Source organism: Telopea speciosissima, chromosome 8, assembly GCF_018873765.1.
Source record: "Telopea speciosissima isolate NSW1024214 ecotype Mountain lineage chromosome 8, Tspe_v1, whole genome shotgun sequence".
Lineage (NCBI taxonomy): Eukaryota > Viridiplantae > Streptophyta > Magnoliopsida > Proteales > Proteaceae > Telopea > Telopea speciosissima.
The window spans coordinates 16,221,136-16,248,436 of NC_057923.1; the positions used below are offsets into that span (position 1 = coordinate 16,221,136).

The 27,301-nt window shown below is 37.9% G+C and overlaps 2 protein-coding genes and 1 pseudogene across 4 annotated transcripts; 2 read left to right on the forward strand and 1 right to left on the reverse strand.

The window, feature by feature from the left end:
- Nucleotides 1–5,168: 5,168 nt before the first annotated feature.
- Nucleotides 5,169–6,124, reverse strand: LOC122672080 (annotated as a pseudogene).
- Nucleotides 6,125–7,837: 1,713 nt separating this feature from the next.
- On the forward strand, nucleotides 7,838–11,642 carry LOC122672081 (aquaporin NIP2-1-like). The gene is made up of 5 exons (XM_043869583.1): nucleotides 7,838–8,002; nucleotides 8,104–8,328; nucleotides 10,810–11,004; nucleotides 11,151–11,212; nucleotides 11,369–11,642. The coding sequence occupies exons 1-5, from the start codon at nucleotides 7,838–7,840 to the stop codon at nucleotides 11,640–11,642; spliced, it is 921 nt and encodes a 306-aa protein (XP_043725518.1).
- A 7,126-nt stretch (nucleotides 11,643–18,768) lies between these two features.
- Nucleotides 18,769–23,513, forward strand: LOC122671405. Of its 3 annotated transcripts, none has more exons than XM_043868600.1 (8): nucleotides 18,769–18,872; nucleotides 19,563–19,870; nucleotides 20,524–20,595; nucleotides 21,441–21,508; nucleotides 21,630–21,765; nucleotides 22,654–22,734; nucleotides 22,833–22,922; nucleotides 23,127–23,513. In XM_043868600.1, the coding sequence occupies exons 2-8, from the start codon at nucleotides 19,595–19,597 to the stop codon at nucleotides 23,244–23,246; spliced, it is 843 nt and encodes a 280-aa protein (XP_043724535.1). In that variant the 5' UTR covers nucleotides 18,769–18,872; nucleotides 19,563–19,594; the 3' UTR covers nucleotides 23,247–23,513. The 3 variants fall into 3 exon arrangements, with proteins under 3 accessions (XP_043724535.1, XP_043724533.1, XP_043724534.1); XM_043868598.1 differs by having other exon boundaries at nucleotides 18,770–18,872; nucleotides 21,609–21,765; XM_043868599.1 differs by having other exon boundaries at nucleotides 18,774–18,868; nucleotides 21,609–21,765.
- Nucleotides 23,514–27,301: the final 3,788 nt, after the last annotated feature.

Sequence of the window (27,301 nt, forward strand, 5' to 3'; positions counted from 1 at the left end):
CATAGTACCTGAGACCTACTCTCTCTCTCTCTCTCTCTCTCTCTCGTGGTAAAGTTGAAAAGAATAGAAAACATAGTATATATAATAATGTCTTGATCCTAAACCCTAAACCACAATGGGTTGTGTCAGTATATCCTTAAACTGGAAAGTGAACCGAATCGATCTGCACAACTTTATTCTCATTAATTAATCAAGCTAAATAATTATTGATTAAGCCCATAATTCTTAAACTGGAGAGTGAATCGAACTGGTACGCAACTTGATTCTCACCAACTAATCAACCTAAATAAATAATTAAGCTCATAATTCTTAAACTGGAGAGTGAATCGAACTGGTCTGCGTAACTTGATTTTCACCAACTAATCACCTAAATAATTAATTAAACTCATAATTCTTAAACTAGAGTGAATCTTCCTTGATTTTCACCAACTAATCACCTAAATAATTAATTAAACTCATAATTCTTAAATTGGAAAATGAATTGAACTGGTCTGCGCAACTTGACTCACCAACTAGTCAACCTAAATAATTAATTAAACCCATAATTCTTACATTCAAAAGCAGTTTAACATTGTTACCATTAATGTACACATGTTTTTATTTCCTTAATTTAATTCTTTATTTTTCATGAAAAAACAAAAAACCAGATCCCACAGTGTCTCGAAACATCTATTCATCATCATCTAACTGCCACTAGGTGACAAAATGAAATGTCTACATAGATTTGAAGAAACTTATTGGCCCCAACTCAAAATGAATTCTGCTTTGTAAACTTAGCTATGGATATTTTCCAATAAAAGGATTATAAATGTGAAGTGAATTCTAATCGTTAATTTTCGAGTAAAAAGCCTATGAACAAGAGTAAATTCACAGTGGAAAATTATCTCCTCCAATTCCCTGCCCGGCCCAGTACCCCCCAGTGCCTATAATAAGGGGAGTGGACCCCACCCGAGTAGAGTGTTTGGGCAGGGGTAGAATAGTCACTACGGCCCCCTTTATTGCAGGCACTGAGGTAACTGGACCGAGCAGGTACTGGGAGGGACAAAGATCCATTCGCAGTTCTTCATAGTCAACAGTTGACTGAAGAAGTGCAAGATGATATCATTCTCCATTGTTGACCAATTTTGAAAGGATCTGATAGACACGAGTAGGCTGGCCGATTTCCCGGAGTTTATTTTTGTTTTGCTCCCAACAGCTCTTCATCCTCACAATCTCACCCACCACTGCCGGAAGAATCCTTGAAAAAAAATAAGTGATGAATCGAAAAGCAACGACTATCAATAAAGATTGGTGAAAGTGCAATTAGATTCACAAAGATATTTTGCCCATATACATATGTATTGTGTATTATTATTATTATTAAAAGGGTAAATTACAAATCACTCCCTAATTTTCAATCGAAACTCAGATCAGCCTCTAGTTTTTGAAAAAACTCAATTGTCCCCCTCTATAGTAACAGTGTTAGTCTGCTGTTAGTTATGGGTGTGAAAGGACTATTTTACCCTTGTACTAAAACATTAGAATTAAATTTACAATACTACCCTTCCTTCACATTGGTCAAGGGTAATTTAGAGATTTAAATTTATGTAATTGGCTGACATCATCACTTAACAGCATCAAACTAACGTTAGGGACTAATTTGTCATTTTGGGGTCTAAAGCAGGGGTCATTTGAGTTTTTTCAAAAACTAGGGGGTGATCTGAGTTTCGATTGAAAACCAAGGGGTGATCTATAATTTACCCTTATTAAAAAAAATATATTTTATATGAATTTTTTTTTGTTAGCAACACAAATTTTTTATTAAGTAGGAAATTCTGTGGGATGGAAAAAAGGTACACAAAAAAAAAAGGGGTGAGGTTAGCCACCACCAAACATGGGCTAAAAACAAAGACAAAAAGGCTAATAAGTTGGTCTCAAAATTTTGCTAGTGAGAACTGTAACGAAAAATTACATGATCCAAAAAAAAAAACAAATAGATGATCCCCAATCCAAGGTGGGGGTAGATCTGTTGAGCCCCATGATCAAAGCCTGAGAATTAGAGAACAGGATAATATGTCACAGTTGTAAACTCCGTGCAAGAAGAAAGCCCATCCCTAAACGCTTTTACCTTTGGAGAGAGGGCAGAGAAGCTAGGACTGTTGATGTATACATTGACATTGCTTTTTTCTAACAATTAGAGTTTTTAGGTGAAACGGTAGCGAACATAGTATCAAAATAAGAAGGTCTAGTGTTTGATTCTTAGAGAGTATTAATAAAAAATTTCCAACATATATTTCTTCTTCTTCTTCGGTACCACACCGCAAAAGAAAATTGTATCAAGGGACATACTTCAAATTCCTCGAACCATGACTCTGACTTTGACTCCTAAGGTACATACTATAATTTTTTTTTTGTTAGTGATTCTACCATTTGCAATTGAAGAGGCGAATTCTATTATAACTTCTTTTCTCTTCTTAAAAAAAAAAATTACAATTGGTAAATGAAGGTCGGCCCACGACCCTTTCAAATATAGAATGTAGATCAGGGAATAGAATCAGAACGGCCACTAGTTCCTTTATGTGAATTGACTGAATGTGTGCCCACTGCCTTTATTCCTCTCTATCTTTTTGTTTGGGGGGAAACATATGAAAAAAAAAGTTGAAAAAAAGAAACGATTCTACCGGAACTTAAGAATGTACCACAATATGTTGAATGTCTTTCATTGCTGAGGGGTCCCCCATATATTCCATTTTTTACAAAAAAATTTTTTGTGTATGTTTTTTTTTTGGTAAACGTGTGTGTTTGTATAAATCAATAAGTGAGTGTAACACTTCTAATTTCATCCGACATGTATTCTAATTAAAATATAACTATATCAAATCAATTGCTTATGTTGAAACAATTGTTTATGCAAAAACTATAACCCCTTTTATTTCATGTTTATCCTTTATTATTATTTTTTTTTCTTAAAACTTATTAGGAGTTGTAGAATATTTATGTATTAATGTTGGATGTTATGATTGTTTTGAACAATAGATATAGGTATTTAGGTAATAATTTCTCAATTTATATGAGTATATATACTGTCCGTTTTTTGATTTTTTTTTTTGAAAACTACACGTTTAAAACTCATACATTTCATTTGCTGTTCTATAAATTTTTTACCTTTTTTTTACCGTTCAGTGTTTTGCTCCGTTTAAAATCCATATCATAAATCTCCATTTTTTTGCTGTTCTATGTCGTACTAACTATGATGCAGCCAATCAATTGAACTCAATAGGAAAAGAATTGGAGTTTTCGACTTTTCGATCAATTTTGAGTCAAAGATGCCAATTCTAATTTTAAAACCATGCTCGAAGATGAAAGACAAAAAATGCCCGTGATTACAAACCATGCCGTCAAGGACTAGTACATCTAGGGGTGCAAGTTTGGCCCTGCCGGCCCGAATCTGCCCTGGCCCGCCCTGAGCCCGAACAGGGTCTGGGCTGAGATATTTGGCCCTGAGGGTGGGTCAGGGCTAGAAACTTCTGGCCCTGAGTTAGGGTCGGGTCGGATTAGGGTTGAGGCCTCGAGCTAAGCTTGGTCTGGCCCGACCCGACCCTAATTTAAGTTATACTATAAAATATATATTGATATAATTTATACATTATGAACTTTAAATTTCTCCCACATGTTTTTATATAATATACTATATATGAAAACAATAAGTGTTATAATATAATTTATTATATTGTTATTTTATGTAAAATTAATATGTTCTTCCCAGCCCATTCCAACCCATGCATTTCTTTCCCCCTCCCCATGATCATGGCCAATTAGGGTCGGCCCGGCCCGATCCTAAGGGCGGGTCACAATTGGATTTTTCTGGCCCTGAGTCAGGGTCGGGTCGGGTCGGGTTTGGGCCCAGCTAAGGGGACTTAGGGTTGGGCTAGGGTTCTAGAAAGCCCGGCCCAACCCGACCCTGTTGCAGCCCTAAGTACATCTATCGAACTCGCTTTTGGAGGTACCTTTCCTGCTTTGCAATGGTTTTATGACCGCCACACATCTACTCTGAAGCAACCATGTGATAAAATACAATTGGGAATTCCCTATAACTTTATCGAATATAACGGACACACAAAAATGATCAAAATATCACACTCTTTTTTTATGACTTTATTTTTACTTAGTCTACTCCGTTAGGTCTGTGCAATTAAGTGACTGTTAACTCTTTTTAAATGATGAAATTATCCTTACCACAGGGTGAACTCCCCATAATATCCTTAAGGGTAAAATCCCAAATATCAACACTGTATTCTCTTCATCGTCTTCGTTGGACTGAAGGTAGAAGAAGCAAGAACAGGGAAGACTTCTGCAATCGATGCCATTTTTATGACCCATTTCCATGTTTTATCAGATAACAGGATAAACTGTGGGGGAAGTTAAACCTGTTGCCGACATGCACCGAAGAAAAGTTGATATGGCCCGCCACCATAGAAAGGTGAGGTTTGGTGATGGTGTTCTGGGTTGGGTGAAAAATGGAAAGTGAAAAGAAATGGGCTTAGGTTTCGGTGGAGGTAGATGGTTGAGATAAAAATGAAATTAGGACTTGGAATTAAGAGAGGAGAAAGAGAAATGGGAAAGATGACGGTTGTGGCCTATGGGTGGAGTTTTAAAAAAACAAAAAGGAAAATAAAGAGAGGAAGGTGGGTCCGGTGGTGTTGAGGTCTCGGTGGTAAGGGGTTTAAATGATTCGGTTTTGGTTAAATGGTTCGGTTCAGTTTGATTTTGACTGCTTGAGGGTAGAAACCGTAATCAGACCGTTTAACTAAACGGTCTCATAATCAAAACCTGAACCGTTTAGTAAACGGTTTCGGTTAAACGTTTTTTAAATGGTTTCGGTTAAATGGTTTCATACGATTTTACATGATTTCGGTTAGACGGTTCTATACACATTATTTTACTACTCTATTTACTAATACTAGTTATTACTTATTACTTACTAAGTTATTTTTTTTTTTTTTTTTGAGGAAGGAAATCATTAATGAAGAAATGTGATTACTTAATGTTTCTTTGGTATGCTTTTTATTTTTTATTTTTTCCTATTTAACAAAAATCATTTGTGAAAACCATTTTTGGTCAAAACATAAAAAACGTTTGATAACCATTACACAAAATAGATTTTTGACAAAGAAATATGTTTGACATACCTATGTGCATAATAATTTTTTGAAATGGGTGGGTGAAGAGATGCCACTTTTACCCGTCTTCCTTATTTCATTTTGGGATTTTCGATATAGATCATCCATCCATATGCGATTTAAGACCCAGACTTTTGGGCAACCATCCTCCTTCAAAGCTATAACCTCTTTCTCAATCCATGCATCAGTGCACGAGTCACCTGAGAATACTACATCAATCCCAGATGTCTCCTTGTGGGTAGGGAGTCCAGACATCATAGCGTCAAAAACCACACCCACTTTTCACCTCTTGCAGCATACTGAATGTTATCAGTTCATCGATAAGCTTTTGGTGAGCAATATCGAGTCTTCCATTCATAAAATATTTCTTCAATTTCATCCAATAGCCACAGACATTGTAATCATCAAGAAGCAACACTGGGACTGCATTGTCCACACCCTCCTTGTGAGTGTGCAAAATTAAAATCATTAATTATGTTAATTAGTTTAATGTACTTTAGATAGTCTTCTTAGTAAATTAATTAGAGAGTTTGCAAGAAATTAAATAAACCTTCATTACCAATTGTGAACACGATGCAAACTGAACAGTTGGATTTTATGTTCTGGAAGATCCTCCTTCTGCACCTTCTTTCTACGGTAGCTAGTAGCAGGCTTAGGTGTATTGGACTTTCATCTTTGGAAATCCCTCCACAACCTTAAAAACTGCAAATTCTGCTTGACATTTGATGTAATCCGTGGAGGAGTTGGATCAGAACCCTTACCAGAACCTGGGTCGGGCGTCTGGCTCTTGGTCCTGACCTTTACGGATAAGGAAGATGAAGGAGCAGAACAAGAACAACGTGGGGAAGGATAAATTACAGCCAATTTCATGGGAACAGCAAACCGGCCCTTCGATTCTATCAACTGCCTCCGTTACTCATTCCGAAATCCGAACCGAAGCTCCATTGCGCTTCTTCACGCACACTCTTTCGGGGTCCACGCAGGAAAAAGGTTGTCGATGAAGTTGCAGGGGCGAAACAAAGAGGAGAGTAGGACACAGAGTTTGACGTCTTAAACCCTAGAATGGGGTCTTTAACGGTCGTTTTTTCAAAACTAAAAACTACAAAATTATCCAATAATCCATATGTCGTTGGGGCTATGTCAAAAGATAAGAAGATCAGCGAGGGTATAACGACGATTGAGCGCAGCAAGAACGACGATTGAGTGCAGGATGAAGAAGAAGAAAGGTCGGCATTTCGGGCATTTCTAATTAAACAAGAAAATGACACTCTTATCCTTCGATTTTGAGACTTATGAGCACATGATCATTAAGTCTCCGCATAAATGGTTAAAAATAATTTTTAGCCAAAAATCATTAACGGCTCTCAATCTCTTTTTGGTTTTTGGTTTTTTTAAATCTTTTTTAAATAAAAACAGGCTCAATAAACAATATCAAACGCAATCAAAAACGTTTTTTAAAACAAAAAATAAAAAATAAAAACTATACCAAAGATGGCCTTAGTAGTTGCTATGTGCTAGGTTTTGATTTTTTGTCTATAAAAAAAAATAATATTTGTTAGGTTTTTAAATAGTTAGACGGTTTGGTTATAATCGATTTTAATTGGATTATACGGTTTGAAATCGTTGGATTAATCGATCTAAACCAAACCAAATCGATTAAATAAACGGTATCATTTCTAAAACCATAATCGAACCATTTAACTAAACGGTTTGCCGGTTTCGATTTAAATGGTTCTGTTCGATTTCGATAAACGATTTTGGTTTGGTTTTGACATCCTTACTCGATGGTGGTTTCAATTGGAAAGGGGAAGAATCAAAATCAAAATGGAAAAAAAATGGCACAAGAAGGAGCACAAGAAAAGAAGAAGAAGAGGAGAATAAATCATGGCAGCAGTGGATTTCTTCTCGACTCAGGGGGTTTCGGCCTCTGATTTCAGACCTTTTTTGGTTTTCTTTTCTCTCTCTCTTTTCTTTCTTCACCCAAAAATAGTTTTGCAATAGTTCTCCAAAGGTACAAACAGGGAAGAAGATGCTCTAACGGTAAGAATAGAGAAAAAGAGGGAAGAAGATGGAATGAATGATTATTATTTAAATAACTAATAAGGTTAAAATTGACATTTCAACTTTGGGTGCACTGTGTTTAACGTCATAGGGAAGGTTGATATTTTGGTAGTTTTGGAGGTGTCCGTGAAATTTTCCCAATACAATATTAGGAGCCAGACTCCAAATTAATGAATTTTTCTTAATAGGGGGAAAGCAGAAGAGACCATGGACCCACCAAGATATATGTCACTTGTAAACCAAAAGCATTAAAGGCCATTGAGAGAGAGAGAGAGAGAGAGAGAGAGAGAGAGAGAGAGGTGTGCATGTTTTTGCATCTTGGATTTCCATCTTTTCATTGGGGTAAGATGGTCATTTTCTAGGAGATTAGACGATCACTGTGTCTAAGGTGTTGGGGCCACGCCTAGAGCGCGACCGGTCAGCATTCAGGTACCCAAGGGGTTATAAATGAGAGATGAGGAGTGGCCTATTCCTGCACCTACCTTGCACACTTGCACAGCTCTTGAAGAAATCATTGTTTCATATTATCCATCTATGTATCTATCTATGTTCACCATTATTCCTCCTCATTTGGTATTTGCTAGATCTATATAATATACAAAATTTTCCTCCAAGAAATGGCAGCCACTGATCAAAATCCAAGCAACTCTTCAGAGTTTTCCTTTGATCTCATCAATCACATGGTCTCAGTGCAGAATCCACCCCCCAAATTCCCAACACTTCTCTTCCATCGGATTCGAAGACTATACGAAGATCATTACCCACCCGGCTTTCTCAGAAAGGTTTGCATTCTCAAACCAAACTAAACTCAACTCAACTCAACTCAACCAGCCTACTTAATTAATCTTCTCTTCTTTCTTTTCCTTCTATTACTGAACAACAGGTGATAGCAGAAATAATAGCGACGTTTCTACTGGTGTTCGTCACCTGTGGATCGGCTGCTCTGAGTAGGAGCGACGAACACAAGGTCTCAAGGCTGGGAGCTTCGGTCGCCGGTGGGCTTATAGTGACTGTGATGATCTATGCCGTCGGTCATATCTCCGGTGCCCACATGAACCCGGCGGTCACCTTTGCCTTCGCCGCCGTTAGGCATTTTCCTTGGAAACAGGTGCTTCTATAATACCATAATTATCTGTTATTCATTTAATTCAATTCATGATTGTCACCACGCCCACATGCATGGTTTGGAATCTTCCCATCTTGGCATCAAGTGGGCTCTGATACTTGCCAATTGGAGTGTGAAGACAGAGAGTCATTTTCTCTTATGTCTCAGTCAATCTATGGTTTTGCAGACTCAGTAAATCCAATTGGAACCCTAAATTTAGAACTAGCAGAAGAATAAAATTAGATATCATTAGTACTTCTTTCCTCAGCTTTCTGTTTTAAACCCAATGTTCTGTTTTTGCTCTGCTCTAGATTTTGATTCAGTATATTGTTTTCTTATTGTTTGAAGCAGAGTACTTGTTTTGTCTTTCAGCCTTTTGAGCTTGAGATCAGTTAATGCATCATTGCTTCTCTTCCTCTTTTACCTCATTTTTTTTTATGGTGGCTATAAAAATAAGCGAAATGGTTCTGAGCCATTGGGGTTGGGTATACTGGCATCTATGTGTCTATCTCTCTTCTCTTGATAATGAAATGACCTCCTTACCCTTTAATATATGATACATATTTTTTGTTGAAAGTATAGGATATCGTTTTATCACAGCTCATGGTGCAGTCAAAGATAAATAATTAATGGGACAATCTAATTGACACTTCTATACGTATGTTTAGAACTTGACACATTTTTATTGCTCCATGTATTATTCTCATAAGTTTTTTTACTTAAAAGTTACAAACGGTTTTTTTTGAATAGTTTGAATTGGACTTACCATTATGTCATATTATTAAAAAAGAATAAACATGTGAACTACGTGTGACTTGATTAGTGAAAAAAAAATGTTTTTTTATATAGGAGAAAGAACGCTAAATGGTGTTGTGCCTCAGTGTGTACCTGTGCCCAGACACAACGTGAAAAGACCAGCACAACCCTTGGAAAGAGGAAAGGATTAGGGGTACGTCAGTCTTTTCATATCGGTCTGTGTTTGGGTACAAGTACACGCCGCACCCAGGACCGGTTAGCGTTTCTTTCCCCTTTTTATATTGACACAAAGAAAATATTTTGTTGCTATTTATTTTATTTTATTTTTGGAATTGGGTGCTTTTATATATATCTTACTTTTTTAGAGGGAGAATGGGGAGGGGGAAGGTATCAGCCAGGAAACTCGAACTTGAGACCTGCTGGTGTGCATGGGCATGAAGTGCACCATAGCTCACCAACTACACTAGGCAGCCATTGGTATTTTGTTGCTCGAATGAACAAGATATTGAGGAATTGTTTATACGTAAGATCATAATTATTAATATAGATTTTTTTTTTCCGGATAAAAGCGAATCTTTTGTTAATATTGGGGAGCATGGGCATGAAGTGCACCATAGCTCACCAACTACACTAGGCAGCCATTGGTATTTTGTTTCTCAAATGAACAAGATATTAAGGAATTGTTTATACGTACGATCATAATTATTAATATAGAATTTTTTTTTCTGGATAAAAGCGAATCTTTTGTTAATATTGGGGATAACCATCATTTTCCAATATTCCCTTTGCATGTCTTGCCCATGCTAAAATTGAGGGTGACGATCAAGAAAATGACTTGAAAGAATACCCAAAAATTGTCTTTCTAATTTCCAAATATTTATTTTTGGCCTAGTTTATTTTATTTTATTTTTCTTTGGCAAAAAGTTTCATGTATGTTTGGCTGTACATGATGCACGGTCATACTTGAAATCCTTAGATGCGAATAAAATATCTTTTAAACCAAATCACCCACCCCCTTGTGTACACTCTTTTTTTTTTTTGGTAAATCCCTTGTATACATTTAGGTCAGATTTGGTATGATTTCTATTTCAATTTTGGACTGATTTCATGAAATAGTCAACAACTAGTTTTTTGGTTAAAAGTTTGAAATTGTTTTGGTTGTATCAATGTGAAATATTTCAAGAATAAAAAAATCCATTTGATAGTTCAATTTCTGAGAATAGATTCTTTATAGTTCTTTGGGAAGGATGGTGGTGGCATGGGAGTGGTGGCGGTGGCGGTGGTGGTGGTGATGGCATTGAAGTGGTGGCGATGGCGATGGTAGTGGTGGTAGCATGGAAGTGATAACGGTGGCAGTGGGGTGGTGGTGGGGCATGGTGGTGGTGAGATCATTAGGAGAATAAGAAGGAAGGGTGATGTTTTATTTTGAACATGAAATTACTACTTTGCCCATCAAATTAGCCATTTGCTCATTCAAGAGCAAGAGTGAAATCAAATGGAATAGAAATTCTGAAACTCCTCTGCTATTTCAAAATTTGTATTCCACTTGATTTTTATTTCACTGAACAAGGTACAAAAATCAAACCAATTAATTTTCAGAATAGAAATCACCCCTGAAATTGAAATAGAAATCATACCAAATCAGGCCTTCACTGTTCTATTTTTATGCGCATCATTATCATCATCAGAATAAATATCGATTTACAAGCAAATATCTGATTGTTGCAGGTGCCATTCTATGCGGTAGCTCAATTGAACGGAGCAATGGCAGCTTCGTTTACACTTCGCATACTCTTGCACCCAATAAAGAATGTAGGCACTACATCTCCTTCAGGGTCCAATCTCCAAGCCTTGATCATGGAGATTGTTGTTACCTTTTCTATGATGTTCATCACTTCTGCTGTTGCCACTGACACCAAAGCTGTAAGTTCCAATACTCTTCTCTTCCTTTTTGTAGGGAAGAGATCTCCTTTATGACTGGCTTTTAAGGATGAGTTCTATCCAAGTCCTAAAACTTATTAAATTGTTAAATTATAATCTAATAACTTGTTCTAATGACCAATTCTCAGATAGGAGAGTTAGCTGGGATAGCGGTTGGTTCCGCAGTTTGCATAACTTCCATCTTAGCCGGGTAAGTGAGCCATACCTCACCAAAATGTACGGTTAATATTTACGCAGTAAGCCATACTTAATTATGCCTAAAAGCCCACTAGCTTGGCATAGCTTGGACTGGGCCTTAGATTTGGGCTATTGCAAGTAAGTTGATTGTGTTGGTCTGTTGGTGCAGACCAATATCAGGTGGATCCATGAACCCGGTGAGGAGCATAGGTCCGGCAGTTGCTAGCTCAAACTATAAGGGAATTTGGGTGTACGTGGTTGGACCGGTAACAGGGACGCTTATGGGAGCTTGGTCCTACAACCTCATCCGGGTGACAAACAAACCTGCCGACGATTTCTCTCCCAGATCGGCGAATTCTCTCAAACTTCGTCGTCGGCGAAAGAGCAACGACACCCCACCTATTACACAAAAAGATACTATAGATCCATCAGATACCGTATAGCTCCTATATAAAAAGGACGTATCGAGTACACAAAGATCTCGCTGAGCCTTACCCCTGCTTCCACAGAGAGGCTGTTTTCATGAATTTTTATCATCTGCGGTTCCCTGCCCGGTACAGTTTCCTAGTGCCTCTAATAAAAGGGGGGGTGGACCCCACCCGGGTAGTGTGTTCGGTCAGGGGGTAGAATGATCATTTCAGCCCCCCTATGAGAGGAACCGCACAACCGTATCGGTCAGCGAACCTCAGGGGATAAAAGTCCCTGTTTTCATACTCGAACGCATGAGTCATGACCACTTGGTCACAATGGAGCAACTTTATCATATAACTCCAATATGATGGATCAAAAAATTTATTTAATTTGTATGTATGTTCGTGCATGCTAGTAAGTCACATACAGCCAATTGATCCAGATCTTCTCTATTTCCTCACTTCTAGAATGCGTTCTAAACTCAAAATCTATTCCGAGAATACAAACCAAACACAGCCTTATATTATCATAATAATCTAAGTAATATATATTCATTCATGAGTTTAATTTACTTAATTTAATTAAGGTGGGAAGGTGTTTAATTAGGTCTCTTACTTACGTTATAACTCCCTTCATTAATTATCAGCACCGGTGAAGGAATGCCACTTTCTCAACGAACCACCCTATCTCTGTTTTTTAATTTAGATAGAAATGAAAAGAAAATGAAAAAGGCAAGTTACTGCCCACAGGAAAACCAATGACACATAACTGATGATGAGACCTCCCGCCTAATGGGCGTTGGGCTCTTCTGAGGGAGTGTAGCGCACATCCAATGGCCCACTGTGCTTGGGCATGCACAGCCTAATATCCCGTCTGTGTGTTGGGCAGCGTGTTCAAACGCAGCGGACCGTTAGATAGTGCACTACAAATCCTGTCGCGTTGTTACAAAGAACCCAAATCCGCCTAACAGCCTTTTTACGAGGCGTGAGCCATGTGACTACGTGAGTTGATGTAATTTTTAATTAAACGAACAAATTCGGGTAATTTAACTTTGAAGTAAAGGTTTGTTATCTTAACGAAGTTACACGATAAATCTAAAACTTCCGTGCACTTAAGCAAAGGTGTTTGGACCACCTCCATAAGTTTGAATCAAGGATTTGCTTAAAAGACTAAAAGGAGGTTACGGACTTATCTCCATTAGGATCGATAGATTTGCCATCATTTCCATTCTAGTTTTGTGTTCTTCTTCTTCTTTGCCAATGACGATGGTGGTGAAAATAACAACTAGGTGTTTGGTGCTTGAATCATTGGAAGTAGGCACTTCTAGTTTTGGGGTATCTGATTGTCTCCCTAGCTTGATGGTAGAGTACATGCAACTACCTCTCCCCCTTTATTGGTCATTATAAAATTACCTCCTATCAAGGTAGTTATCAATGTTGAGCCACCCATATCCCATTCTTTATGCTGATATGGCAAGAATATTGGCCACCTCAACTTTCATTTTTCTACTTCGCCTATAGTGCCACATGTCAAGTTGATGATATGAGTTCATAAAATTTATACACGGTCATGCAGAACTCATTTATAAGGAGTATCATTGTAGGAAATTATATGTCAGAATATTGAGAGATCAAACATAAATAAGTTGAAAGTTATTTTTACTGTAAGAGCTTTCAAACAATTATTTGCACTGCATCTTTCAGGAACCTGTAACTAAAAATTATGTTAGAAAATTTGCGGTCTGAGTCGTGTCACTTGACACTGTCCTTAAGACCGTAGACGCCCCTTATGGTGCAACTGGGAATATGCGAATCGGCCTCCAAGATAAAATAGCCTATTGACTCCCCCAGTAATCGTGCACTCGACTACTAGAACCCTTCGAGTACTACAGAGCTGTGCTCAAACTAAAAGAAATATACTTATAATAATATTACTTCTAAAACTCGATAAAACAATGAGAATAATAACATGCAATATATGCATGCAAATGACACAAAGGGGAATTCATCTCAAGAAAGACTTGATCAATGCTATTACTTCTCCTTTCATAATTGAAATACATGAGAGATAGTTTCATAGAATGCTATTACTTCTCCTTTCATAATTCATAATTGAAATACATGAGAGATAGTTTCATAGAATGCTATTACTTCTCCTTTCATAATTGAAAAATCTATTTTAGATTGTTCAATGCTTCTCCAAGATGCTGATCCAACAGTATGCCAAAGACATAAATCGGAATAGATTTCCTCGTATCTCCACACTTAACGTAATTTGAATTCGAGTAGCTGACCAAATCCAAATGATCAACACACAAATGGTGTGATCCTAGGTTAGTCGTCATGTCCGTTAAGTGAAGACAAGTACTATTGATCATACTCTTGATAATATCAAAAAAATGTTCAGTTCCTGTATACCTTCAACAATGCCATTTTGGTCTATAAACCCAGATGCGATATATTAAAATGCAATACTTTGCAATTTAGGAGCTGAGCTAACATTTGACCTTCCTCAAACCCTACCAAACGCGAGAGCCTTGTGCATTGGGTACGACCTTTTTTTTTAGGAACTGAGCTAATAAACCAGGTTTTTGAGTCTCAAATCTAATATGTTTTTCATCCTTGTTTGATATAGATATCTTTTCCATTATGTTTCTCTATTGCTACGTAATAACTCTAAAGAAATCTAGGGTCTTATCCTTATGAACCAAAAGGCTTCTACATGAATCTTATATGGTCATATATCAATGAGATGAATATCTCAAACCATGCAGACAAAGTATGAAAAATTTATTATGAAAATCTATTTGTATGATTATCAGCATCTTAGTATTGCACATGACATTCTTTTGTTCTTATTGATATGTTTTCCCTTAAACCAAACCACATAAGAACACAAGTCAAAAAAATTCAGAGTATTAAATACTCTATTTCGTTGACTCTCTTATCTTATCCATAGAGGTAAGATTTATTTAATGGCTAAAAATTAATGGCTTCCCAAATTTGCTCAATAGTACACACCAAGGATGATTATCTTCTTGTATTTCTATCCCACCAAATATGATGGATTAGAGTACTAAAAACCAACTTACCAAGTGTGTCACATAATGATTTGTCATTAAAAGATTTTAAGATCCACCTCCATTCTCTATCAAAAGTAAGATAGATGTAGAGAGTAGGTAGAGGATGGTAGCGGGACGGCGACGGACTTTTGGAAGGAGAATACAAGAGGAGAAAAGAGGGTCATAGGAGTTAATTTTGGGGGGGGGGGTTTAAAATACCAGGGGAAAAGGAGAAGTGGAAATTCTATTTCCTTGGGGAATCAGAAAAGAAGTTAAGAATAGGGACTTTAAGTAAATATTGGTTGAATATAGGGGACTGATAGTAATTTGCCTCAGAATTAAAGTTACTAGAGTACTTAAAACCAAATACAAAAAAGTTATCCCACCATGTTTAAAAAAAATGGGATTAGGGCTGGCATTGGTCTCGGCCCATGCAGATACTGAAATTAATATCAATATAGATTGACCATATCAGGCTTAATCGAACGGTTTTGTCTTCAATTTCAATTATAAAATTATTCTTTGACATAGATACCTTAGTTAGAACTGTTCCACCAATATAGGATGGGGTAGATATCAGTATTGGCATTGGTATCATATCAAGCATAGCCGATGTCGATATAGATCATCTGATACACCTGATCCGATACCCTTTTTTAAAACCATGATCACCACCCAATTTAGATTTCCATTAATCAATCAATACAAATATTTTCCCTAAAACATTTTCATATACAATAGGTAGATCACCTTATAAGTCCATTAGTAAACCTAGGTATATTTTTTTTCATCAAATAAAACACCTATCTTAAAGTTGGAGTAGACTTTTATGTTTGTTGTATATTTCTCAAGTTATTTGTGTCTGATTTTATCCAAAAAAAAAATATTTGTGTCTGACCTTCTCGTTACTTTTCAAGACACCTTCCAACTGCTGACAACAACTAAAGGCTTGGTGATCATTGTTGATCGCCATGCGCCTATCATTGAACATTATCCCATTCTATTTTTTCAATTGGTTTAAAATTAATTATGGCAATAATACTGATATAATCCAAAACAATCATTTTCTTTTCAAACTAATTTAGATGCTTTAATATAAAGTAATCATCATTGTCACTTTTTAATCAAATTTTACTTTTTTACATCAAATTTTTATATTTGTTCACATTCTTATTATTGAAATTGATTTTTTAATATAATTTTCTTAAAAAAAATGGTTTCAAGTATCTATTTTCTTATACTCTTCAAATAGGGTGTGGAAAGTGATAGTCAGTGAAGGCACTTTCATATTGGAATTAAGTTCAAAGTTTGCTGCCATTGAACAAAGTCTTATTCAACTATGGTCTAACACGGCAAGTGTTTCTCTATCTTTTCACCCAAGGCAACATCTCTAACATGCTTTATATAACATACTTTTAATTCCATTCTTAGAATAAAATAATATTAATTCAAGGAACTTTTTTTCTTGGTAAATAAAATTGTTGATTTAAGTTGAATATGTTTTCATATATGGATATATATATATTGGGAAAAAGAACTTTATCTTGCTACCCCTACACCCAGACACAGAGGTGTGTGAAATGATCATCGCACCCTGGGATTTTCCATCTTTCCATAGGGTGCGACGATCATTTCGCGTGCCCCCTATGTCAGGGCACAGGGCAGCGTATTCCATGTGCCTAGTTAGCATTTTTTTTCCCATATATATTATTCATATGTGAAATTAACTTTATCCTTTTGATCCTTGTGAAAATTAATTTATTCAAAAAGGTTCTTACTATTTCACATTTTGATTAAAGAGAAATAAAAGGAAGGAAAGTAAAATCAAACCAACACAAAAAATGGATTTTTGTAATCATTACTTCACTTAATGGTGTAACTTACTCCAAACATACCCTCCTTTTTGTTTTTTTTTATAGGAAAAACATATCAATTTTGGTTATTAAATTTCACTTATTTTTGCATAATTGATAAAATTAGGTTTTTACTCACGCGAATCATCTGAATCAAGTAAAATTCACCAAGTTTATCCAATTTTCTTGTGACTCAAAAATTCTTCCCAAATCAAGTGCTCACCAAATTTGGAGGGTTGCCCATATCTTATACATAGACCGTAGACCATAAGTATGGTTTTTTACCATGCTATGTCGAACGGACACTTCCCCAACAACCCTAACTCCCAACATATTTACCTTCAACCCCTCTTCTCCCCTCCGATCAGTGTATCTTTACCCTCCCAACAGAGGTGACTATGCCAACAAGAAGCACAGACGACCGTCTCTCTCTCTCTCTCTCTCTCTCTCTCTAGGTCAACCTCTGTGAACTGAAGAAGAATAAAAAGTAGAAAAGCCCTCCATGTTTGTTTTTCCTCCTCTCTAGCTCAACCTCCATGAAATGAAGAAGAAAAAAAAAAGTAGGAAAACCCTCATGTGTGCTTTTCCTCCCTTCCTAGCTCAACCTCCATGAACTGAAGAAGAAGAAGAAGAAGAAATAAGAAAAAAAAGTAAAAAAATCCTCCATGCGTGTTTTTTCTCCCTCTTTAGCTCAACCTCAGTGAACTAAAGGATTCGACATCCTCTACTTCCGCCTGCCCCTACTTCCATGTGTGCCCTACACACAACGAGGTGCGTAAAGATCGCCTTACCCCCCTCGGGCAAGGTGTTCAAATAGGGGTAAGGCAGTCTTTGCGCATCCCATTGTGTATAGGACGCACATGAAAGTAAGGGTAGGCGGAAGTAAATGATCTAGACTCCGAACTGAAGAAGGAAAAAAAGTAGAAAAATTGTCCACGTGTGTTTTTCCTCCCTCTCTAATTCAACCTCCATGAAATGAAGAAGAAAAAAGAGAAGCCCTCTATAGCTAGGCTTTTGAATTCAAGTCGTAATCACTAGTTGTATTATTATTCCATATAGGTGAACTTTTGAAATTAAAAAAAAAAGCCTCTCCTTCTCTCCCTCTCGATACTTATTCCTGACCTCTCCCGCCCATTGGCGAATTGGATCCTATTCATCGTGGGTAAAGGGAAATTTGGTCCAATTTTAATTGTGACAAAAAACAATTGAATAAAAATTGGCAATTGTGTGTCTGGTGGCAAAAACAAAAAAGAAAATTTTCAACAAATAATAAAATAAAATAAACACAGATGCCTAATTTTATTTATTTATTTTTGTTTAAAAGGGAGCTTGTATATTATAAGTTACTAGTGTAGAATTACAATCTTAGATATTTCTTCCCCCTAGCATCATTCTGCAACAAAAGAGAAAGTGCCGTGGGAAGTGACCTGCCTTGCTGAGGCCACATTTCTCACAAGTACAAAACATCGCATAACAACCATTAAAATTACAAGAACGCACATGAGTCTCGAAAAAATCAAAGAAAGCCAAATGATTACAAGAAGCCCAATCCAAGACTGACCATCGTATACCAGGGGCATTCATCCCCTTGATATTCCACGCACTGAACTTCATCATGAGGACTTAAGAGATGTGGAGCGTCGCAATGGACCGCTCCAACCCGGACTTCTATCACATTCTCTAAGAGTGGGAACATCAGTCTCACCACCCAAAACACACTCAGACTTTCCCACAGGTTCCAAAGTCGCAAACCGATTTAGTGTACGCGAAACATCTATACGTACCTCACCCATCCCAACAGCGGGTTCTGGCTTAAGTGAATCTCGTTTCTTTCCATCAATGCTTAGAGGCAAAGAAATCATCACCGAATCACAGATGCCTAAATTTATTATGGAAAAAGACAGAAACGCACGGAAGTACCATGGTAAGGTGAAAATTACGCCAAATGCGCTCCCATTGACCAGCGTGCGCGTGTAGACTAGGCAGCGATCTCTTCCTGTCATCCAAACACACCCTTAGGTTAGGATAAGCCCGTCCCGTACGCGGCAAAAACAGAGTCAGAGAAACGTCAAAGTTGGACTGACGTCCGTTAGTGCGTAAGCTAGAAATTGAACAATGGAGTCTCGGGCATAACAGGCGAACGAACGTACGTTAACCGAAACTAGTCAAGAGTGGTTCGGACCGTCGACGCAGATATATCGGACCTATAAGTAGAACTCCTAAACTCTTACAATTTGGATTTTGGAGATTTTTCAAAACTACAAAAAAGATCGCGGAGGAGAGGTTTTCTTGTAGCTATTTCGACGCCCGAACACGCGTAAAATTGGAAGAACACGCCTTGCTTGTAGGTATTCTTTTCTCTCTATGTTCATCCTTGTTTCCCCTTTTAGATTTTTCATCTGTGGCCATTCCTCCTCTTTTTCTGGATTTAATAACCTAAGTTTTGCCTGTGATTTCTTCCCCCGTAGGAATCCTACTTTTCGCTGAGATTTTCAGCGGGATCGTGGATTTCTAGGGTTATATTTTCAGGATTCAATTGTATTTGATTTTACTGCACCGTTTTCTTTCTGTTCTTCTGCTTTCTAAGGGGGTTTGCATGATCGAATTAGGATCAATGGAGATCATCGTATGTTTGATCGGAAATTTAGGTTTTGATTTGGTATTTTGGCCGGTTTAAGCTTATGCGAAGGTAAATATGGACGAGTTTGGGAAAATGCTGTTTGGTTGATGATGTTTTCTAAAACTGTGTTCCGAAATTTGAAGTTTTTCTCAGCCAAGAAATTACTATCTTTATTGGTTGACAGATGAAAATTAGAAAAAATGGAAAAAAAAAAAAAGCCTTTTATGCTGTCTTTGAGTAGGCATTACGGAGCTTTCGGGAGGAAGAATCGACCTCTATCCCTGTTTTGGTTTAAAGCTACTGAATTTAATGTTTTTTAAAATTACTTTGCATGATATATTACAGAACAATTTATCTTAATATGGAGTGAAATCTTTGGATTGGAAGAGAGCATTATGTGATATTTTTTGTGAATCAGGAAGTCCAATTCAGGAGGGAGGTTGTTGAGGAATGGGAGATCATTTGGTTTTATACGTTGACCGTCTCATAACACCTGCTACCTTGCAATCCATGCAAGGAGCTGACGTTCCAGGGTCATCTGCAGGAGGCTCCTGCACCCAGACTGCACTTGCACCGGCTTCTGCCTGCGCAGATGAGAGAGTGGTGGAACTTGAAGTTTCCAATGAGGAAGAGCGACTTATTCAGATGGTGGAATGTCGCATTTGCCAGGAGGAGGACCACATTAAGAACCTGGAGACCCCTTGCGCTTGTAGTGGCAGCTTGAAGGTATTCCTGCTCTAATCTTCGCTCCATACTGAAGTTGTAATGAAGGGAAGCCTGCTTTTGTTTTATTTGGTCTTTCTTAGCATGATTGTTATAGTCACTGGAGATTTCTCTATTTTTATTTTTAACACATTAGAAATATAGTTTCTGTCTCTGTCTCTGCCGTGGTGGATACTTAACATCTGACATTGTGCACAAGATCATGCAGTCAATCTCATTTCATTTTATGCCTCAAAAGGAGATGTGATTGTGCGGTTTGAACACTTATTTTTTGTGTGTGGGGGGGATTTTCGGTGGAATGTCTACTCGAGCTGTTGTTTTTGCTATTTCCAGGCCAAAGATTCCAGTTCATTGCATGCAAATTTTTTTCAACTCGTCTCACTAAACTGCCAAAAACAGGAGTGGAATAGCCTTTCCCTTCATTGTTTTCAATGTGTTTCCTGTTGAGTTACTAAGTTTCCATCTCAATCTGATTAATGTTCTAAATTTTAAATGCCCCTTACCCCTTGTGTTTGTGAATTCCAAAGTGCCTTCCAAAAGGTCCTTGTGGTTTCCAAAGGCAAGATGGCCTTTCCTATCTTCTTGCTACTATTTGTAAGTTTTAATGGATTTATAGTTTAGATTGAATACTGATTTGACAATAAGATTCTGTCCAGTTTGCTCATAGGAAATGCGTTCAGCGCTGGTGCAATGAGAAAGGAGATATAATTTGTGAGATCTGCCATCAGGTATACACTTACTCTTCATTCACTCCCCCCCCCCCCCCCTCCTTTTTTAAAGATTGAGGGGACCATCATCATGTTTAGGTCTGAGCATTCTAATGCATGGAACTCATACATGCTTTGTTTTTGCATCTGAAGATGGACTTTAATGCATAATTGATTTACATATTTCAATTTAATCATACAATTTCCGGGGATCCTATATTTCTTCATTTTCCTTACTTGAATGAAGATTTAAATTTTCCTTTTGCTGAGTTCTCCATTAAGATCTTATCTATTGTAACTGCTTTGTCATTTACTTTTTCCCCCTTTCACTTTCACAACACTCATGGTTATTACATGTGAAGCTAAAGCTCGTGATAATTCATTGTTTGTGAGGCTAATTTGAGCATTACTTATTTCTGGCCTTTCCAGTCTCTGTTACAGCCCAAACCAGAGGCCATACTCTATTCTGGCCGCAGCCTATGTAGGCCTTTCGCACTGCTTACAGAGTTGGTTTCTATCCATGAGAATTCAGCCATTGATTCATCCCATTAGAAGCTTCATTCAGCCAGTATTTCACCCTCTTCTGAACCCGATTTTAAGAGATATCAGCTGTCTCCCTATCAAGCTCTAATCTATCCTGCACTAACTGTGACCCTATTTCCCTAAATTTAGAGCCTAATCCTTGGTTTAAAGTTTGGGTTTTTGGCCCCTCCATCACCTCTTTTATATATATATTTTAATTCTTGGTCCAAGAAAGATGAATTACTTTGGTTCTGTAGTCTGTTATATTGTCTATTTTATTGTTATCTTTTGATACTAAATTTATAATTTACATAAGCAACTGACTATGAGGCTATAATATACAGCCTTATCAACCTGGTTATACTGCCCCACCACCTCCTCCTCAGTCTGAAGATACTGCAATTGATATCAGGTTTGATTGTATTTCAATTGTAATTTACATGTTCTGTTAATTGGTTATCACTAACCACCGCCATTTACCAACTTGCATTTTCCCTTCCTTGGTGTTACAGTGGAGGTTGGACAATCTCGGGTGCTCCTTTGGATTTGCATGATCCTCGTCTTTTAGCCATGGCAGCAGCTGAGCGCCACTTTCTAGAGGCTGAGTATGATGAATATGCTGCTACAAATGCCAGTGGAGCTGCATTTTGCCGTTCTGCTGCTCTAATTGTAAGTCGTTACAATTATGGGTCACCTAAATGCAAAGTAACAGTGTTTATGACAAGATAAAAGACATGATGTTTAGACCACCAAAAATTTAAAATCATGAGTTATATAATGTTGGTGCACTGCTAATTCTAGGCCTACTGCAGAGATAAAATAGGTTCTGCAACTCATGTGGTTTCCATGACCTTCAATATGAAGCCCAGGTACTGTGTTGCCTAGGCAACATGCTAGGCAACATGTATCAATGTCACTCGGGGAAAAGCAAGACTTCCTAAGACCTTATTCACTGTATGAAGTTCATGTTTGATCAATGCATCAAAGCAACCAGGCTGGTTATTATTTGGTCAACTTGTTCCTGGTCAATATATTTGGCTTTCCACAGGATGTTTTGAACCTCACAAAAACTACAGCACTTGAATGTTAAGGCAGTGATTCAGCATTTCAGCCTGAACATGCACAGATGCTCTTTACCATTTTATCTGTTGAATAGAATTATGAGGGCATTTTTTGTACATAAAAGAGGGGATGGGATTGAGTTTGATCAAACCAACAGCTTAACTCAATAGCTCTATGTCACCACGGCTGTTATAAAATCATTTTCCCTAATGCTGAAATATCTCCTCTCCCACAAAAAAATTGGGATATAACAGTGACTTAGAAGTCAAATTATAGTTTCAAGTAAGGTTTTTCTGCTGATTACGTTGAATAATAACTTCAGCTGTTGATATTTGTTGTATTAGTTTGCCACCTAAAGAATGCATTCGTGACTTGGCCCACTGGATAAATCAGAAATCACTGGGTATCTGGTTGACCATGGAAGTCAAATCCAATTCTTTTTGGGTTTGGTCAAATCTAATTCTTGAACATGTAATTTTTTTTTTTGGACTGCAGTTGATGGCTCTTCTGCTCTTGAGGCATGCACTGACCATCACCAATGCTGATCGGGCTGATGATGCTTCCACTTTCTTCTCTGTAAGTTGGGATTGGGCTTGGAGGCAATCTAGCCTTAATTTTCTTACTTTGTTGCTTTTGCCTGCATACAATTTTGATTTTTGTTGCATGTTGAACAGCTTTTCTTGCTCCGGGCTGCGGGGTTTCTTTTGCCTTGTTACATTATGGCCTGGGCCATCAGTATTTTGCAGCGTCGCAGGCAAAGACAGGTTAGTTATTGAATGGATCCCTCGACAGTACATTATTCTGCTTGTTTTTGCTTAGCAGCTCCCCTTTTCCCATTTGCTGCCATGTCCATTTACCTTCTTGAACCTACTTTGTAGAATGTTCATTCAGATGATAGTTGTAGTTTTAGTGAAGTTGTGGGTTCGTTCATCACACATTTGTAACCCTGTTAATATTTGATGGTTCAGGAAGCGGCTGCACTGGCAGCAACAGAAGTTGCATTTGTACTACAGTCGGGGCAACGTAGAGGTCTGCAGTTCACTATAGCACCAACACCATTGACTCCCCGTCAGGAGCCAATCCAATGATTTGGTAGCATGTCAACGAGATGTCTCTGATCAGGTTGGCTTGACTGTTACAATCCAGTGGCGTTAAATTGGTTTTAAATCTTAATATTGTAGCTATTTTCTTCTTGTTAATGAAAAAGTCAGAAGATTTGCTTCTCCCTCTCATTTCTTTGTGTTTTTCCCGGTTCCTTTAATGGTCTGTATATATGTGTATGAGGTTACTCAACAGTGAGGTGATTGCTCTGGAAATTTGTTTGATTCGCAGTAAATTTTGTATTAATGGTGGCATTGTAGCGGGACAACCTTATTTTCTCCAGTGGATTTGGATTTCCTGTAAAACCATAAAGATTAATTAGCCAGAGCTTCAACAAGAAGGCCTTGTTTCTAGAGCAATCACTGGATAAACATCTGTGCCACTGTCCAAAGGCCATATTGGGCTACAATGAGAGCAGCAAATTCCCCGAACCAGCGTATGAAACAGTGTTTGATCCGTGTTTTTTATTATGATCAAATAAAAACAAATCTACATCATGTTTGATAAGTATAGGTAGTTTACCTATAATCAAATGATTAGCAGCCCTAGCGGCAAAATAAATTAAGTTTGTTCTTATGCAGGTTACATTTTATTTTTTCCTTTACAGATTACATTAAGCCTTAATTTAGTCATAACCCCTTATAAATTACGTATCTTCATTATGTTTATATCTTCAACAAAAAAAAAATTATATATTTATATCTTGTTGGAAACGAAGGTGAAAGAGCAGAGTCCCAAGGTCTATCTATACAATATCACAGTCTTGGGGGTTCTACAATAACTATCAATACCATCATCGAATCTGGTGCTTTCGGAGCAAGGGTATAGTTTCCCTCCAATTGATAGATTTCACAGCTAAACTTCTGCATTTCAAGGTCTGCCTCCTTTGTAGCAATCAAGAATTCTTTTTTCGCAGCTATCTATGCTTCTAATTCTCTCAGGTAGAGATATCTTTAGTCTTTGCTAGTCAATATTTAGGATCATGTGGGGAGTGATAGTTGGTGTTGGGGGGGGGGGGTTAATTTTAGTGTTTATTTTTTATGAATAAAAAATGATATTCAACTAAGCACGGACAAACTGTCCCCCAAAAAAATTAAGAGAAAGAACAAGTAAAAAGGAATATAAGAAGAAGGCTCCACAAAAGAAAATCGAACTAACCTACAACCAAAACAAGCAAAAGGGAGACCACTCAAACCGGAACTAAAGGACAAAAGCCGCCTCAAACAAAATCACATTACAAAGTTGATCTTCTTCTCATTAGGATTATAGGGAGAAATGGGAGGAACCACCCATCTCCCGCTATGATTGATTGAAACAATGGGAGTAGCCACCTAATCAATAATGCCTAAAATACTGCCATTCGATCTTGGATTTCCCTGAGTATTGTTGACTAGATTAGACTGAAGATCCTACACAGGAGAGATGTAGCCTGAAACAACACGATCGGAACCCATATCTCCTTCATTGTCAAAAGTGCTCTGAGTCGGGCTAACAACAACCCTATCATCTACTATTGATAAAATAGAACCTGAGGTCACAAAATTCTTTCGAATAGAGGAATCGTTAACTGCAGGAACTCCTGGTTCCCATCTCGGAGGGGGAGGTTTGCACACCCTCGAGCTTCTTCTACAAACACTCGATCAATTTTTCTTACCATTCATCAACTTCTTCTTTTTCTTTGTCTTAACTTGGATAGAAGGAGGTGTTACCAAAGGGGTGACATTAGGCTTACCTAAAGCTTGATCAGATAATGGAGAGGAAGGCTTAGCTTCATTATGTATCTCACCTTCTTCAAGGAGTGGGCCGTCCTCTAAAGTGGGCTCAATTCTTAATTCCACTGCCAAACAGGAAACATCATTTGCCCCGGCCCATCTGGAGTTACGGGGTCCACCAAGTTAGAAACCAAGTAACCATTAGGAGTAACCACATCGTCCAAGTCTAGGCCACGACTAAGGATTTCAAATTGATTTCTATTGGAGGTTGGACTGTAGATAACAGAAGGGTTGTGACAGGATTGGAGGGAGGGCATAAACATGGATTAGGAGAGGTTCAGACCTGCAGGGGCCGCACCAGAAGATGGTTCAGACCTGCCATGCGTAGATTGGACAAGGGCTTCGAATAACGTGGAAGGGAGGTCAATGGAGGAGCCCCAATGCCAGATCCCTACATCTCCTCTGGCGCCGGCCTGGTCAGAATCCCATCACCAAGGGACCCGACTGTCTTCCTACTAGCTTGCCTGGGACCAGGACAATGAGCCATTTGGTTAGTAGAAGCCTTACCATACTGATCTGAAAAGTGTCCAAATGAACAACAAGAAATCCAACTTGGCGGCGCAACCATTCAAAGAGTATTTCTTGTTCAAATCTAAGGCCGCCTTCGGGACAGATGGTGACGGATTGAGGGAACTCCGTAGATGCTTTAACCTCCACACATATGGGCGAAGGAGAGGCGGGCTTTGGATTGGGTAATACAATCTGAATACAATTGAACACCAAGTGCACTACCTATCAAACTTAGCCCCGAAGGGGTCCAAAGGTGAAATGGAAACGCAGGGAGGCGCACCCAAATAGGTAAGGTTTTCACTTCAATTTTCTTCAATGGAAAATCCAGATTCCACGGCCTGACTATCAATGGCCTCCTCGCCAGACTCCATGGCCCCTCCTCTAAGACTTTGAGCTTATCATCCTTGTTACTTAATAGGAATATAAGGAAACCATTAACTAGGGCTTTAATGTCCACATGCCCTGACAACCTCCAAAGTTTTGGAATGGAGGATTTGATGTTGTCAAAGGAGCACGAAAAATCCCACCACAACCTTATTCCACAGGTGTAGTTCCTCTTTGACAACACTAGTAGGGCATTGGACGATAGGGTTACCCTCTACCAAGACCGAAGCCAAGAAGTGAAGGGAGATGCCTTCCAGAGCGTGATCTACAGAACCAAAGAAGCTAGCGACGACCAAGACCGTGGGGCTGAGGTCTCTAACTCTCCCTGCACACCGGCAGGACAATCGCTTCCATTCGGAGAAGCCCCCAGTGCCCATAGCACCACCACTCAGAGTAGTGACCCATTCCATACCTCCATCGGTGAAATAAAAGGGTTTACCTAGAAATAGTCAGTCGGCGAAGCAAGAGTTGATCTAGGATAGGATAGTTATTGGTAATTGTTTTTAATGTTGTGCTCTCTTATGATTGAAAAATTGGAAGCCATCCTATTGATGATAATGTTGTTAGTGATTTCGAAACGTATCTTAATTTCATTAATGTTTCTGATCTTTGTTGGATGTGTTTCAAATTCACTTGATCTAATTGTGGCTCTACTAGTTCTAGAATTGCACGTATCACTGATAGGATCCTTGTGAATGACTGCTGGCTTTTCTCTTCTCTGCTTCTCCTTCCTCTTGTCAGTCAAGCTTGATTAAACCATGTTAAAGAGAAGAGTTGTCTTTTCATTATCCTTTTTTTTTTTTAATTAAAAAAATGTGAAAATAGCTCTCAAGCTTAGAGCAAGAATACCTTTGGTAATATCTTAATTGTTATAAAGGATTGTAGGACTGCTTTTTCTGATCTCCAAGTTAATTTTGAATCTAATCCACAGAATCCTAGATTAGTAGTTGAGGAAAGATCAACCCCCCTCAGATTAAATACTTTCCTCAAACAAAAAGTAAATTTTGTTAGAAGCCCTGTAGAACTGAATGCTTGAGGGTCTTAATTGATCACCCAACCCCTTTATTTATAATAATTCAGAATTACAATTTATTCCTATTCAAAGTAGGAGTACAACTTATTCCTAATCAAAGTAGAAATGCCCCCATTGCCTATTCCTATTAGGAATTCCCATTACAACTAGGAATCCCAAATAAAGATCGATCAAAAGGAAAAATTACAGAAAAAGAAATAAAAATAAAAGATAAAAAATAATAAAACCAAAAGACTAAATTACCCCTATTGGGTAGGGGTAATTTAGCCTATCTCAACAAATTTCTATAAACAAAAATTCAGAATCAAATAGCTTTCTCTGGTGATTTCAACACAAACATTTT